Source organism: Lynx canadensis, chromosome A3 (assembly GCF_007474595.2).
Source record: "Lynx canadensis isolate LIC74 chromosome A3, mLynCan4.pri.v2, whole genome shotgun sequence".
In the NCBI taxonomy this organism is placed as follows: Eukaryota; Metazoa; Chordata; class Mammalia; order Carnivora; family Felidae; genus Lynx; species Lynx canadensis.
In genome coordinates this window covers 99,903,930-99,919,270 of record NC_044305.1, presented here as the reverse complement: position 1 = coordinate 99,919,270, position 15,341 = coordinate 99,903,930, and the positions used below count along the sequence as shown (strand labels likewise).

The 15,341-nt window shown below is 48.6% G+C and overlaps 1 protein-coding gene across 1 annotated transcript; it reads right to left on the bottom strand.

Moving 5' to 3' along the window:
- Positions 1–3,692: 3,692 nt before the first annotated feature.
- On the bottom strand, positions 3,693–7,311 carry LOC115509748 (antimicrobial peptide NK-lysin-like). Its single transcript, XM_030309048.1, has 5 exons — positions 7,186–7,311; positions 6,576–6,679; positions 5,988–6,071; positions 4,676–4,844; positions 3,693–3,773 (listed from the first exon to the last, which is right to left on the bottom strand). Exons 1-5 carry the CDS (start codon positions 7,235–7,237, stop codon positions 3,766–3,768), a joined length of 417 nt encoding a protein of 138 aa, XP_030164908.1. The 5' UTR covers positions 7,238–7,311; the 3' UTR covers positions 3,693–3,765.
- Between the last annotated feature and the right edge of the window lie 8,030 nt (positions 7,312–15,341).

The window sequence follows — 15,341 nt, the reverse complement described above, 5'->3', positions numbered from 1 at the left end:
TGGTGGTGAATTCTCAGATATGACACCAAGAAATGCAACAATATGGACAACTAGCATTGCATCAAGCTTAAAAACTTTGTGCATGAAACAGCACAGTTGACAAAGTAAAAGGGCAATTTATGGAATACATAAAAATGTTTGCAGGGGCGCCTGGGTGGGTCAGTCAGTTGGGCGTCCGACTTCAGCTCAGGTCACGATCTGGCGGTCCGTGAGTTCGAGCCCTGCGTCGGGCTCTGGGTTGATGGCTCAGAGCCTGGAGCCTGCTTCCGATTCTGTGTCTCCCTCTCTCTCTGCCCCTCCCCCATTCATGCTCGGTCTCTCTCTGTCTCAAAAATAAATAAACGTTAAAAAAAATTGTTTTTAAAAAGAAAAAGAAAAAAAAATGTTTGCAAATCATTAATAACGGAAAAATACCCAGAAAGTACAAAGAAATGTTAAAATTCAACAAATAAACAGCAAATAATTTAAAAAAGGCAAAAGAGGGGCCCCTGGTGGCTCAGTCGGTTAAGCGTCCGACTTCAGCTTAGATCATGACCTCACGGTTTGTGGGTTTGAGCCCCACGCGGGGGGGGGGGGGTTGCTGTGCAGACGCTGGACCGGCTTCAGATTCTATGTCTCCCTCTGTCTCTGTCTCTCCCCTGCTCACACTCTGTCTCTCAAAAATAAACATTATAAAAAATAAGCTCAAAAGACTTTGAATAGACACTCTCCCTACAAAACATAGAAATGGCTAACAAACATATGAAAAGATGCTCCCCACATCAATAATCGTTAGGGAAATGCAAGGCAAAGCCACAAGGAGATAGCACCCCACCCATGAAGATGGCCCTTGTCAAAAAAAAAGAAAATATCAAGTGTTGGTAAAGATGTGGAGAAAGTGTGCACTGTTGTAAAACTGTAAGACCGTTACGCAAAGCAATATGGTGGTTCCTCAAATATATATAAATACACACACACACACACACACACACACACACACGTTATTTCACCTTAAAAACAAAAACTCATGTCGATTGCCACACCAAAGATGAACTTTGGGGACATCATGCTAAGTGAAATAAGGCAATTACAAAAAGACAAATCTCTGATTCCATTTGTACGAGGTGTCTAAAGTAGTCAAATTAAAGGAAATATAAAATAGAAATATGTGGACCACTTTTGAGAAACTGTAGTTTTCTCAGGCTTTAAGACGGGGGCGAAGGAAAGTTGTGGCTTCACAATAAGTCTGGAGCTCCAGTTTTGTAAGACGAAAAAGATCTGGATGTCCGTGTCACAACAATGTGAATATACTCAACACTGCTGCGTGTACGTTACCACATTGCTAAGATGGTAAATTCTGTTATGAGTTTCTTACAGCAATAAAAAAATAGCGTTCCTGATAGAAGGAGGTGGTTCACGTTGCACACAAGTGCTTCGCCTTGAGATAACCACCAACCTCCCTGTGCATTAGAACTTCCTTCTCATTCCTTCCCACCTCATCACACAGGAGGCCACAGGACAGGCTCTCAGGCAATGCCAGTTAATAAAATGAATAATTGTTGCTTCTACAAACAGAGGGGAGTTAGGGTGCTAGGTAAATTTAATGTGCTATTACTAGTCGTTTGTAGATTGGCAGGTGCTTGAGGTAAGTGTCTTTCTTTCGTTTGTTTCCTATTCTGACACCAGGGTGTGACACACAGTAGGGACTTGTCCCGAGCTCTGAGAGAAGCCACTGGAAAGTGAGGAGATGTGGTTGTGGTTTGGAAAGAGCGTGGGGCTGCCCTGTCCAGAAGGGATGGGGGAGCCAAGGCAGAAGGAAGTCTGAAGACCACCCAGAGACAGATGCAGAGCCTGGCCAGGGCGAAGGGGTCTGCACCAGGATGGGGCAATTCCAACTTCCCAGGAGGGAGTCATTTGCTCCAGCTTGGGTCAGGGGTCGACGTGGCCTGGAGGGAGGGATGCCACATGACACAGGCTTGCTGTCCTGGGCTGTTGGGTGGGTGACAGGGGAATGGTAGAGAACTGAGAAGGGCCTGGCGGTGAACAGGTACCCCCAGTGGAGTCTGGATTATGAAGCCAGTACACTCACGCTCCCTCCTGACAGGCTACAGGAGCTGGCTGGGCCTCTGTCCTTTACTAGCTTTTATCCCTAAGGGTGAGGCCACCTTCCCAAAGCTCCCACCTTTGGGAGTCTGTGCTGACGCTCCATGTGCCCTGGACCCCTCTTCTCCCTTCACAAGGCCTTCCCTGGAGCTGTACCTCACATCTGTCCAGCACCATGGGCCTCTCCCCTCTCCTGGGACCATTTCCCCCTGCATGTAAACACCTTAATGGCAGACCCCACCTCTAATTTCACATGGCCTCCAACTCGGCCCCATTTCTCTTCAATTCTTTACTGCTAGCCCCTTAATAAAGCTGCCCGTACCTGCTAAGGTCACATATATCAAATCAATATGTGTTTTGTGGGAATAAATTTTGCAACTACGTCTACATGTATTAATTGGCATCTAGAATAAGGTAACATGTCCCCATTTCCCTTATTTGATTATTAATGTCCTATTTATATCTCTATGAATTCATTAATCCTCATTTAATCCATGGGTTATAATCCCATATATTCCTTATGTGTTTTAACACTCAAATGGCTTCAGATTTCACACTGGAAGTTCTGGAACTGCTTTTTGGATTGAGCCCTGCCTGATGCACCTTTGCGTCTAGTGATGTTGGTATCCCTTTCAACTCCCAGCAATGATTTCCCAGATTTTCATGTCCACTTTCACACGAGTGACTGGTTGGCCAGGGGTGTGCCCTGACTCAGCTCACGCTAATCTGAGTGTCCCATGCCCTCGGAACACAGTGATGGGTTCCAGATGACACGTGCCCTATTCGAGCCAATGAGAACACAGGAGATATCTGATGGGGCTTCTAGGAAAGAAGTTTCCATTCTCTTCCAAGGGCAGAGAGGCTACCAAAGAACTGTCTTCTCCTCTTGATGACATACTGGAGAATGTAAAGTTTGGACCAATGTGGCCATGGCTGCAGCCAGAAGGAAGCTGGCTGAGATCAGTCTCACTATACAGCCGTGAAAAGACCTGAGAGAATGGCAGGACTGGACCTCTGGGGACACCACTCATTTCTGGATCATTCTGTGCCTGAAGCTATCTATACACTGTTTAATTACTTGAGCCAATAAATTGACTTTTTTATTTGAACCAGAAAGAACTAAGATTTCTGTAGCTTACACAGAATAAATCCTAAGTAATATATCTCCCAAAACAAAAAGACAGCTCCCTGCAGAGAGAAGCAAAGGGTGGGTTTCTGTGCCCTATGACCAAGAACACTCTTACCTACAACCCTGCTACTCTTCCTCATGGTCTGGGAGCTTCTGGGGGTACATCCACTGTGTACCCCAGGCTCTCAGAGGAGTGTGTGTCTCTCTAGTGACTGTTCATATGTATTTCATGACCATCTTTGTAAGGGCTGCTAACATTGACCAGTTCATCATGAAATCCCTAGCGTCTAGAATAGTGTGGGACAACCAATAAACATTGATTGAACACATGAGTCACCCAAGCATGCCTCTGAGCCCCTCCCCTCAAGTCCACCAAAGGAAAAGAAGCTGTGGCTAAAAGTTTGCATGGCATATATTCTCTTGCAGGGGAAGGCAATGAGAAGTTAGCTGAGAGACACTGGAGGGTCGGCTCTGGATCTGAGAGGGCAGAAGCAGGTGGTGGTTGTGGGAGACTCTGTGCTTCTCCCCAGGGTGGCGTCAGAGACCCCAGAGGCTCAGAGACCTGGAGTGGAGACAAGAGCAGAGAAGTGGACAGGGGTGTGTGTTGTCCGGGGGATATGGGGACTAGAGCCACCTGTCCCTACTGAGCACACCTGGAGTCACATCCCGGAACCCAGTCAGGGGTTTGTGTGGGTTGTGGGGCTTCAGAGATGAAAACCGCAGACTCTAATCGCAGGAAATGGTGGGGACCTCAAAGTATGAGGTGACCCCCGATCTGCCGGCATCAAGTCCCACAGCCTCAGTCAGGGCTACACGAGCTGCCAGAGCCAATCAGGGGCCCCTCCCGGCCCATGTGCTGCAGCCGTGGCCTGATCTGCGCGCACAGCTGAGCAGCCCTGGAGGGAGAGACTGAGAGCCCTCCCTGCCAGCGGGGTTCCTGAGCTCAGCTCTCAGGTCCCTAGTGTCCTGGGCAAAGATGTGACCTGTCTCTCTGATGCCCAGGGATCCCATACTAGGCCGGGGGATGGGAGTTCAATCAGGGCTCTGATGTCTTTGAATATCCCAGTCTGAGGCCGCTTGCTTGGTCTTAACCTCTTTACACGTAATCATTTCATTCAATCCTTGTTGAAAATCAGAAATACGGGTTCCTAAATCTTCACAAGGAAGGAAACTCAAGCTCACAGAGGTTGAGCTACTTGCTCAAGTCCACAGCTGACCGGAGATGGGGACCTGATGGCACCCCAGGATGGCCTGGAGTATTTCTCAACCGGTTCCACCTGCAGCCCACCTACCCATCTTCACCCCACTTTCCACACAGTGGTGGGGGTAACATGTCACTGCAAGGAAGCTTGGTGGGATGTGTATGACAGCTGGATTTCTGTGGGTCGAAACTGTATTGTACATATGTGGGGACATGATGTGAGCCCTCCAGGAATGAGTCCCTGCTGTCACCTCTGCACTCACCTTTTGTAGGTTTGCACATCCTGAGTTTCACACACATTTCCTCAGGGCTTTTCCCATTCATGATACCATGGATGATCTTATCAAGAGATTTAGTGATTAATTCCTTGCAAACACCCTGCAGTGGAAATGTCTGCTTGCACACCAGGGACGCAGCGTGTTTGATGGCTTCCTAGGGTAACAGCACCATAGGAAGACAGAGAATTCAAGTGAGCTCCGCCCAGGACTGCCGCCCCCCTGCAGACCCCAGCAGCTCTAGGCCCTGGGCACCCTGACCAAGGGCATGCTGGGAGGAGGGCCTGGTGCCAGGCGGCCACGGAGCAGAGGCTAGAGAGGCAGGGATCAGAACTCATGCCCAGGCACCAAGGCCCTGGCCCAAGCCTGGCCAGGAGGGGCTCTTGAGAGAAGGACAGTTGACCCTGTAGTGTCCCAGTCCCCCGTACATCATTAACCTGCCCCCCTGCCTTCTGTGTGGAGAACGGCACCCACGGCTCTAGACCCACAGGAAGGGTTCTGCCTGCCAAGCTTCCTGGGTCCCAACCTGACGGGGCTTGTGCACAGGGCTGTGTGACGAAGGTTAGGAAAAGAAAGCACTTGGAGTCTTGGCACATTCTACTTGGACGTATCTTCTCCCACCATCCAATGGAGAAGGATAAAGCTGAGTTCCCAGGGCTGAGGGTGGGCCCTGCAGCACCAGGGAGCTGAGCAGGATCAGGGAAAAAAGCAGAGGGAGGGAGGGAGGCAGGGGGAAGAAGGGCTTCTTGGTAAAACACATCCCTCATTCAGCAGGTGCTCAGGGCCAGGCATGGAGCTAAGCTCGTCCACCCCTCAGCTCCTTTAAAGGGCTTCGATAACTTACAAGGGGCGATTATGATCCATCCCATTAAACAGAAAAGAAAACTGAGGCTCAGAAAGCATTAAGGGCTTGGCCAAGCCATGCTGCTAGGAATTGGGAGATCAGGGGCATATCAGTCTAGCCCAGGCCATCATGGAACCAATGTCACAAAATTCGTCCCTGGACACACGTGGAGGGGCCAAAGGGGAAAGATTCCTACCTGCTCTGGGAACAAATTTCCTTTGACAATGGGACAGAAACCACGCACGCTCCTCTTCCTACTTTCACACTCACAGAGCTTCATGATTTCAAGGGATTCTCTGAAGTCAGTCCCAGATACCAGGGGGCCCACAGATCCCCTGCTGAGAAGCCCTGGCCCAACCAGGGATCAGCCCCTTCCTCAGTGTCACCCCTAGCCCTACAAGCCCCACTCATGCCCTTGACCGCCCTGCAAATGGCTCCCCAAATCACAAGCCTCACCTGTGTGACATTATGTCCCACGGCTTTTCTCAGAGCTTGGATTATCATCTTACAAGTCTTGCATCTAAGAGCTAGCCGGTCACCCTGTCAGAAAACAATGCCTCCTGAGATGGTGTCTCAGACACCCCAACAGCCCTTGGCAGGGACCCAGGAGGAGCTCTCTGGTGTCTCCTAGGCCAGCAGGATCATCTAGATTCTTTCTGTGCTTTCAGGCCTGACGCAGGCTGGCTGGTCCCTGCCCACCTTCCTGCTAGTCTTGGTGGGGCTGACACACCCCAGACCCTGCCCCACACCCGCAGCACCTCACCCAGAGCAGCCCCTGACCCAGTTCTCTACTCTGGTCAGAACCCAGGGGACCCTCCTGGGGAGAGCTCAGCCAGACAGACCCAGGTAGCCCCCCGACCTTTGCCATGGGCACAACGACCTTTGCCACGGGCACAAGGTGCACAAAACCAGCATCTTCAGCCCACAGCCCTGCCTCCCCACCCCTCTGCCCAGTGAGATGTGCAGCCCTGCCTGCTGCTCCCGGGGAGGAGACAGTGCGTGAGGGGGTGGTTATGGGAAGTGAGCAGGGAACCAGCCACCAACCTGGGGGGACTCCAGGACCAAGCTCTCTAAGAGCTGCTTTTCCTGACTCAAGTCAGTGGTCATCAAGTCATTGTCCTCAGGGTTCAAGCCAGAAAAGGTCAGCCCTGGGGAAGAAACACCATCCGCACCCCTTCACAAGTGGAAGGAGACAGATCTCCCGGCTGGTGGGAGCCCAGGAGGTAGCTAGAAAACAGGCCAGGAGCAGGGATCTGTGAGGGGTCCAGGGGGCCTGTCCTCACACTCCGCCCTGGAGCTGCTCTGACCCAGTCTCTGTGCAACAGACATGCTCTCAATTCTTTCTGGAAAACAGGAGAAGATTATCTGCCCCCCACCCCCGCCCCCCCACCAACATCATCCATGAACCTCTTTTCTGTCTTTGTCTCTGTTTTTCTGTTCTCTCTCTCTCTCTCTCTCTCACACACACACACACACACACGGATTTGGAGCTGCTCTAAGAGAACACTACCCTCATCTCCTTTCAGAGGTCGTTCTTTCTCTCTTCCTTCCCCCAGGAGTTCAAATCTGGTGGCCCATCGAACCCAGTCTCCAGACTGTCCCTACCCTCTGCTAAGAAGTAGCTGCCAGGATGTGCATGGGGGAATGTCCTTACCCGGGGTGGCCAGGAGCACTGAGGCAAGGAGCAGGAGGGCCCAGGAGGTCATGGTGGGGCAGATGCTGAAGCACTCTTCACACCCCGCTTTATGTGGCTGGCCGCCTCGCAATCTGACCTTGCCGGGTCCTGCTCCTCTTATAGGCCTTGTCCCCGTGTCACTGGCTTTACCACAAACACAGACACCAGTTTGTGGAGAAGTGGGGGGAGGAGTGCTTCCTCAGAGACTCCACGCTGTCTTCCACCTCCCCCACCACACACACACACACACACACACACACACACATACAAACACACACACTGCTAGAGCTTTCCCAGTGTGGGGGGTGCTGGAGGGCAGCAGCTACCATGATGTCCCCCCACCCCCTGCCCTCAGATGAGTTAGTGGACAGAGCAATCCCTGCACCTGAGGGCTCAGGTAGGCCCTTGGCCCTGGAGCTTCCCACCCCTTCCCCCTTCCCTCCCCTCCTCTCCCAGGGGTCTATGCTGGTGTCCCTCCACCAACCACCTCCTGTATCCCTGCTCTCCCCCAACCATCTCAGCCAATGGAGCACCGCCAGACCCCGCCACATTTAGAGACAGGTCCCTCAGTGTAGATGCAAACAGCTCCTCCCAGTCCCGCTCTCGGGCTTGGTGATCCCCAAGCATGGGCACCACAGACACCCTGGGTCCCCAGCCCCTCACCAGCCTCCTGGCCACCATCATGGAGGCAGGCTTTTCCCTCAGAGCCAGGTTCAGCCCAGCCGTCGCTCACCTGGTCCATAGGGAAAGACAGCCCTTGAGAAGGAAGTGAGCCCCAGACAGGGATCTAGTCCCAACTCCCGGGTCTGACCCCTCATCTGTGCCATGAAGGTCACTGGCCTCATCTGCAATGAAAATACAGGCTGCGGAGGTCACATCCTCTATCAGATAGAAAATAAGTCATTGTTTAGTGTAAGTGTGTCCCAAAGATTGCATGGAATACGCTCACACTGAAATGTGTTTGCTGTTGAGCTGACACTCACATTAAACTGGGCATCCCACCTTTTGTCTGGCAACCTTCCCCCACCTCCTTCGCGGCTCAGAGGAGGAAACTGGGTGCGGAGAACAGGGGCCCTGACCTCAGCCACGGGGCCGGCTGGGGTCCTGCTTGGACTAGAACCTTCCCCCACCTCCAGCTGCTGAGATGGTAGAGGCACGCAGCCAGGACCAGCTGGCATGGCCCCCTCAGCACCTCCCAGCCCCCCGTCCCCCTTCAGTATCTGCTGGGACCACTCCAGGCCTTCCACCTGCCCGGGAATCCCATCATGGGCTAGTGCCGAGCCTCAGCCTGCCCTTTTTCTCTGAAATATTCTACTTCCTGAGCCCGTTCGGAGCCCTGCTCTCCGCTCAGCTTCTGCGTAGAAGGAAAGAGGGTGGAGTCCAGGCAAGCAGGCCTCCGACAAGCTGGGGGCACCGTGAGCTACATACTCCACCTCCTGGAGCCTCAGTTCCCTTACCTGTGAAATGGGTGTAGTGTCACCTGTTCACAGGGCCCCAGTGACGTGTGTGTGTGGGTGAGGAAGCTTTACAGCCTGCGATGTGCCAGGTAGGCTGGGTCAGCATTCCCCAACGTGGCTTCTGTGAGGCCTCCTCCCATGGAAGGTGAGCAGGTGCTGTCGAGGGGAGTAGAGGGGTTCCTGCTCTCAAGAGTGAATGCTAGTCTAGGAAGGTGCAACAGGCTTCCCTCCCAAGGTACTTCTCAGCACCCTTAACACGCCAGCGTCTCTTGTGGATCCCACAATTTCTCCGGGTTTCCTAACATCATTGGCCACAAAACCTTTTGCTCAAGGAGCTTTGGAGGGATTGAGAGGGAGTAGCTGACCTGGTCATCTTCTCAGGGTGTGTGACCAGGCGGATTGCCAACTTAGCAGCCAGTTAGAGCCTGGGGGTCAGCTGTCATGGAGAATAAAAACAGACAGACGGGCCCCTCCGCAGACAGACTGAGGCCCTCCTCATTGTCATTCCTTTTTGCTTCAAGGTGGGCAGAGTGGAGGGTGGGGAAGGCAGGCTTGCTGTACCCCATGATGGATCAGACTGGCTTGAGAAAGTTGGGGCTCCTGATTCCTTTCTGCCTGTTCTCTTTGAGCCCAGGAGGACAAATACACCCACCATCTCACCACACACACGCTCACTCACATCACACTCCTTACACACTCACAGTGACTCACACCCACACACTCTGCAAAGCACCCACACACTAAGTCACAGAGCACACACTCACACACACTCATTGACCCTAGATACACACATTTACATATACGCACACACTGACACTCACACTCTGAAGAACTCATAAGTGCTCACACTGGCGTACTTGTGGGCACTCACGTGCAGGCGTGCACACACACACACACACACACACACACACATACACACAGTGTCTTCATTCCTGTCCTTTGTGGAAGCCACAGAATGCCAGATTAAGGAGCATGGAATTTCCGCATTTTAAGTTCTTTTGTCCACTACTTCTATTTTTATTGAAAAATATTTTAATCAGATAAGAGAAAACAAATACAACCTAGAATTCATCAGGCAGATGTAATGACCCTGTTGAAGATTCACAGGAATATCCATTCACACTTTAAAATGCATATACTTCAGAATGAGTTTATGTTTATAATTATATACCAAAAAGGTTACTTTTAAGCAACCTTTTTAGTTTAACAAAATATCATGAATATGGTTCCACATCAGTCTATGTAGATTTCCTTCCTCATTTCCACAGGTTGCTTACTGTTCTACTTTAAGGATGAGCTATCTGGAGTCCTTTGATTTTGGCCTCGTGTGTCCACCACGATGCTTTCACAATGCTTTCTGGCAGAGCAGAAATTGGGAAAAGCCCTCTGATGGCTGATGCAAGAGTCTATGTGAGTGATACGATGCCTTCTTCGGATAAGGTCTTCAGAGAAGATCTCAAGATGGCTGCATAGGTCCTCCATCCCAGATGGGAAAATAGAAAGAATGAATCAGGAAGGGGTGGTACCTATTTAAGGGAAGCACATCTTTCCCAGAACCCATTAGCCTCCATCTCATGCATGGGTCTCAGAGCTACCCCCAGCTGCAAAGGCCTTTAAGGAAGAAAGCCTTTTGTTGGACTTTCATTGTCACTTCGAACAAAATTGGGATTCTGCCAGGAAGGAGGGCAAGCAACAGGAATCAGTAGGCAGTAGCAGTACGGGCTACAGGAGGACTTCTTGCTAAAAGGCATTTTGAAGGAAGACTTGATAGGATATACAGGAAATAGAGGAGACAGAAGGCCAAAGTCTTACAATATTTCAGGCCTAGGAGGCTGAGGGCTGGTTGGGAAGCAGGAAAAGCAGGAAAAGGAGCTTGTTTGTGAAAAGGTAAGTTTGAAGTGTTGCACTGTGTGCAGCTACAGTGGCCCACGCAAGGGCAGGTTCGCTCCTGCTGACAGCATCCCCCCCACCATGCCTAGGACAGCCCTCAGACCAAATGATCAAATGATGTTAGACTGGTTCACCTCAGGTATGGAAACCAGGACTCAGAGGGCCAATGAATTGCCCCAAGGGCACATAGCCTAACAGGATAAGGCTGGGGATGAGAACCTAGGTCTGGCCAACTCCACAGTCCAAGTTTTCCCCCATCTCACACTGTCCCTATCTAGGTGTCCAGTGTGGAGCTGCTACCCCTCTCACAGCCAGCCCAGGCGTTGCTTCCCGGCTGTCAGCAGGCTTCCTGTTCTCTAACCACATGTACAGACCTCGGTCTAATGTGTGAAGACCACATTAATGAAGGGGAAAAGCCTCTGGAGGGTGGCTCATTTCTATCTCTGTTGTGGGTATTTGGTAAGACCAGATAGTCCAGTAAGTTCTTGCCTGGGGAGTTGAGGGATACAGGATGAGGTTCAGTAGTCACAAGCCTCCACCCAAGTCTCTGGAGTCCCAGTGAAGAGCACCTAGACAGGTCCTATTTTCTTCCTACTCATGGGGTCCCCTGGATCGGCCCATTGCAAGTCAAGCCCAGACCCTTCAGGATTTCCTGTGTGAATGTCATTGCTTTGTGTACCCTCTTTAAGAAATCTTGGCTTTCTCCAAGGCCATGAAGGTATCCTCTTGTTTTCTTCTAGGTTTTATAGTTGTTTCTCTTTTTTTATAAAATATTTTTTAACATTTATTTATTTTTGAGAGACAGAGAGAGGCAGAGCATGAGCAGGGGAGGGGGAGAGAGAGAGAGGGAGACACAGAATCTGAAGCAGGCTCCAGGCTCCGAGTTGTCAGCACAGAGCCCGACGCGGGGCTCAAACCCACAAGCTGTGAGCTCACAGGTCACACCCCCTCTCTGTCCCAACCCCACTACCTCTCTCTCTCTCTCTTGCAAAAGAAAAAAGATGCTCAACATCACAAATCATCAAGGAAATACAAATCAAATGGCTAGAATCAAAAAGACAAGAAATAACAAGTGTTGCTGAGGGTGTGGAGAAAAGGGAGTCTTCACCCACTGTTGGCAGGCTTGTAAATTGGTGCAGCCACTTTGGAAACAGGATGGAGGTTCTTCAAAAAATTACAAATGGAAACACCATATGATCCAGTAATTCTTTTACTTGGTATGTACTCAAAGAAAACAAAAATACTATTCAAAAAGATACATGCACCCCTATGTTTACTGCAGCATTATTTACGATAGCCAAGATATGGAAGCAACCCAAGTGTCCATGGATAGATGAGTGGATGAAGAAGGTGTAGTATATACACACAGTGGAATTTGACTCAGCCAAAAACACAATGAGATCTTGCCATTTGCAACAACGTGGAATAGACCTATGGGTGTCATGCCAAGTGAAGTAAAACAGAGAAAGACAAATACCATATGAGCTCACTTATATGTGGAATCTTAAAAGCAAAACAAATGAAAAAACAAATAAAAGGCAGAACCAGATCTATAAAAACAGGGAACAAACTGATTGTTGCCTGAGGGGAGCATCTTGAGGAGATGGACACAATGGAAAAAGGGGAGTGGGAGATACAGTAATGGACCGAATCAGTCACAGGCACAAAACAGTCACAGGAATATACGTACAGCGTATGGAATATAGTCAATGGTATTGCAATAACATCGCATGGTGATGGCTGGTAGATTCCCCTGTGGTGACATACAGACTGTCAAATCTCTATGTTGTACACCTGAAACTAATGTAATACTGTGTGTCAACTATGTTGTTGTTGGGGGGGGGGGATAATTAATTAATTAAATAATTAATCAATTGAAAAATGAAATTACACTGCAGATATTTTAATTACTCTAATAATTTATATACCAAAAGTATATATAAAGCATACCTTATATACTAAATATATATGAACTACTAAAGACAATACTTAACTTTAGAAATTAAATCAATAAGTAAAATATCACATTGTAATTCTCATTTTAATTTTGTTAGAATGAAACATTGACATGAAGAACGTTTACGCCTTTCTAGTCACTTTTCCAACCATGAGCATAGCATGGCCTTTTGTTCTTCCAAGTCATCTTTTGTGTCTCTCAAAAGTGTCCTGGGAAGAATCTCAGGCACAGGAACCAAGCTCCAGCAGTGCGGCTGCCAAGGTGACCACAGGACCTTTCCTCAGCATCTCCCAGGCGCAGCCACGGGACAGACCTGCCTTCCCAGGAAGGTTGAGCTGCGAGGAATCGTTCCTCCTCCCACACTGTGCCAGGACCCTGAGCTTATTCGTGGGGCATGTGGCCACAACAAAATGAATGCAGGGAACCAGAAGTTCATGAAAGGCAGTAAAAAGGAAATGAAATCAGAAGACCATCACAGAAAGACCCAGCAAAGAAAGCACAGGAGAGAAAACAGGGAAGCAGGGTTTGAGTGTGTGTATTTCAGCAGACCGCCTGAAATTTAACTACACACGACTGCTTTCACTTTACAGAATGGCTCTGTTCACTGGACCGAACCAGCGCCTCCATGTTAACTGTGCTCTACTTGGTTATACTTGGGGAAACAGCACTAAATGTCCTCACAGTTGGAATGAGAATAAAAACGCCCTTCCAAATGTTATGGACTACGTGTACATTTCACTAGCATTCATCCATCTTTGATTTTCAGTGACCACTTCCACTGTGTTCTATTTCAGGGATGTGTAATTTTAGGCCTCAGGCTCTGGAGGCCTCTGTACTCCAATTATTTACATCTGCCTATTTACTCCAATGATTCCCTTTACTGCCAGCTTTTTGCATTATCCAGCTTTCCTGATAGTTTGTGCAGATTAGCACCTGCATTTCTCTAAAATCACCAACTCTCCACTCAGGTGTCAAAACCTATTTTTATTTCTTTACTGTAATTTCATTTTTTCTTTACAATAATTTTAATTTGGATTTTGGTCCTTGCTGATGTTTTGAGAGATCCAGCAACTGATCAAAGCCTGAGGCACAGAAGCTTTCTTCTTTCACGGTGCTCTCTATGTGAGCATTCAGGATTACCGCCGTTATTTTCCACAGTGATGATTCTATGTTTGGTTTCTGGAACCTCTGGTCAGAAGTTATGACCTCAATACAGGCTGCTGGGGTGACTTCCTCTGTGAGCGAGACTATCCTGTATTTTCCCTTTTCATCCCATCCAATTATAATGTGAGCTCTAGAAAATACTCTTCTCCAAACTGATCCTGTGTTCTCTTGGTACCTGCTTACCAACTCTGCTACTTCAAGCAATCATCCTTTTACTTAAAGTACACACTCCAGTGTATTTTGGGAAGACCAATCCCTGGTTGTACTTTGTCAATAGTTTTCTCGTTGCTACAGTTTTAAGAGACATCAAAATACTTGAGGTTGCATTTGTCAACTGGAAATGCTGCTTTGTTCCACTTACAGTTCATGATCAATAATAATATATGAATGATTTGGGGACACTGGGCGGTCCAGTTGGTTAAGCGTCCGACTTCGGCTCAGGTCATGATCTCCTGGTTCGTGGGTTCGAACACCATGTCTGGCTCTGTGCTGACAGTTCAGAGCCTGGAGTCTGTTTCAGATTCCGTGTCTCCCTCTCTTTCTTGCCCCTCCCCACTCTCACTCTGTGTGTGTCTCTCTCTCTCTCAAAAACTAAACATTTAAAAATTTTTAATAATTTGTGAATGACTTAACAAATCAGTTTTACCCTTAACACTGATCAAAACTTACAACTACAATAAGAATCCTTTTTAAAATGGGAAAGAATGATGAGCTGGGACGTATAAAAAAAGAACTGAACTGAAGGTTTCCCCCCTAAATTTTATACTTTTTCATAATGTATCTTTTGGGGATATAATTCTATTTATTACATAATGTTTTCTTTTACAAATAAAATAACTCTAGGAAGTGTGTTTACACTTGTTTGGGAACACTGTATATTACCAATATCACTTTGATTCAATCAGTGAAATGAGTTAACATTTGGCCATACTGATATTTGTGTTACCCGACGAAGTACTCTGTGCAAGCTTTCTGTAAACATGAGATTCACCGTTAACTCTAAATACAAACTTAAGTAAACATTTTTATCAAATAATAAAAAAAAAAAAAAAAAAGGAACTCCAAGCAGTAGCTCACCGCTCAAAATATAAACGAGAGAGAAGAAAGCAAGAACAAAGACCTTTGGGTGGCTACCCAAAGTCTATCTTTGGGTGGTTAGACTCACCCTTCGTGTTTCCCTCCTTCTTGCTGGAGAGGTTGAAAAGTTGCACTCACATTTCTCAGAACTCATTGCACCTTGGGTCTGGAGGAAATCAGGATCTACAGACAGATGCAACCCTGTGGGGTGTGGGAGGCTGACCCCAAGGGCCGCCTCTCCGGCTCTTTCTGACTGTTTTGGCTGGTACGCAATGTCCTGGAAATGTGAGGTTTGGGAGAAGGAGGCCTACCAGTACCCAAAGGCTTCTTAAGTTGGGCTTTGCAATCCCCAGACGGCAGCTTTGGATGTGTGTCCTTGAACTCTGAACTCAGGGGCAACCTCAGAGACACCTATTGCTCTAGGCCTATTCCTTGAGGCCCAATCCAGAACCAGCTCCTTAGTCCTACTTAGAGTTTGTAAGGACGTAATTCCTTCTTTCAAGTCCCTTCCTCTTGAGAGCCCTGGTGTTGTCCTGTTTTCTGCACTGAGCCCTGCCTGAGACAGCTTTCATTATCCCTGTAATCCTCCT

Coding starts and splice junctions, on each gene's coding strand:
- LOC115509748 (XM_030309048.1), bottom strand. CDS start 7,237: ATGACCTCCTGGGCCCTCCTGCTCCTTGCCTCAGTGCTCCTGGCCACC. Junction 6,680..7,185: donor AGTGCTCCTGGCCACCCCGG/GTAAGGACATTC, acceptor TTTCTTCCCCAG/GGCTGACCTTTTCTGGCTTG. Junction 4,845..5,987: donor TGGGACATAATGTCACACAG/GTGAGGCTTGTG, acceptor CTGTTACCCTAG/GAAGCCATCAAACACGCTGC.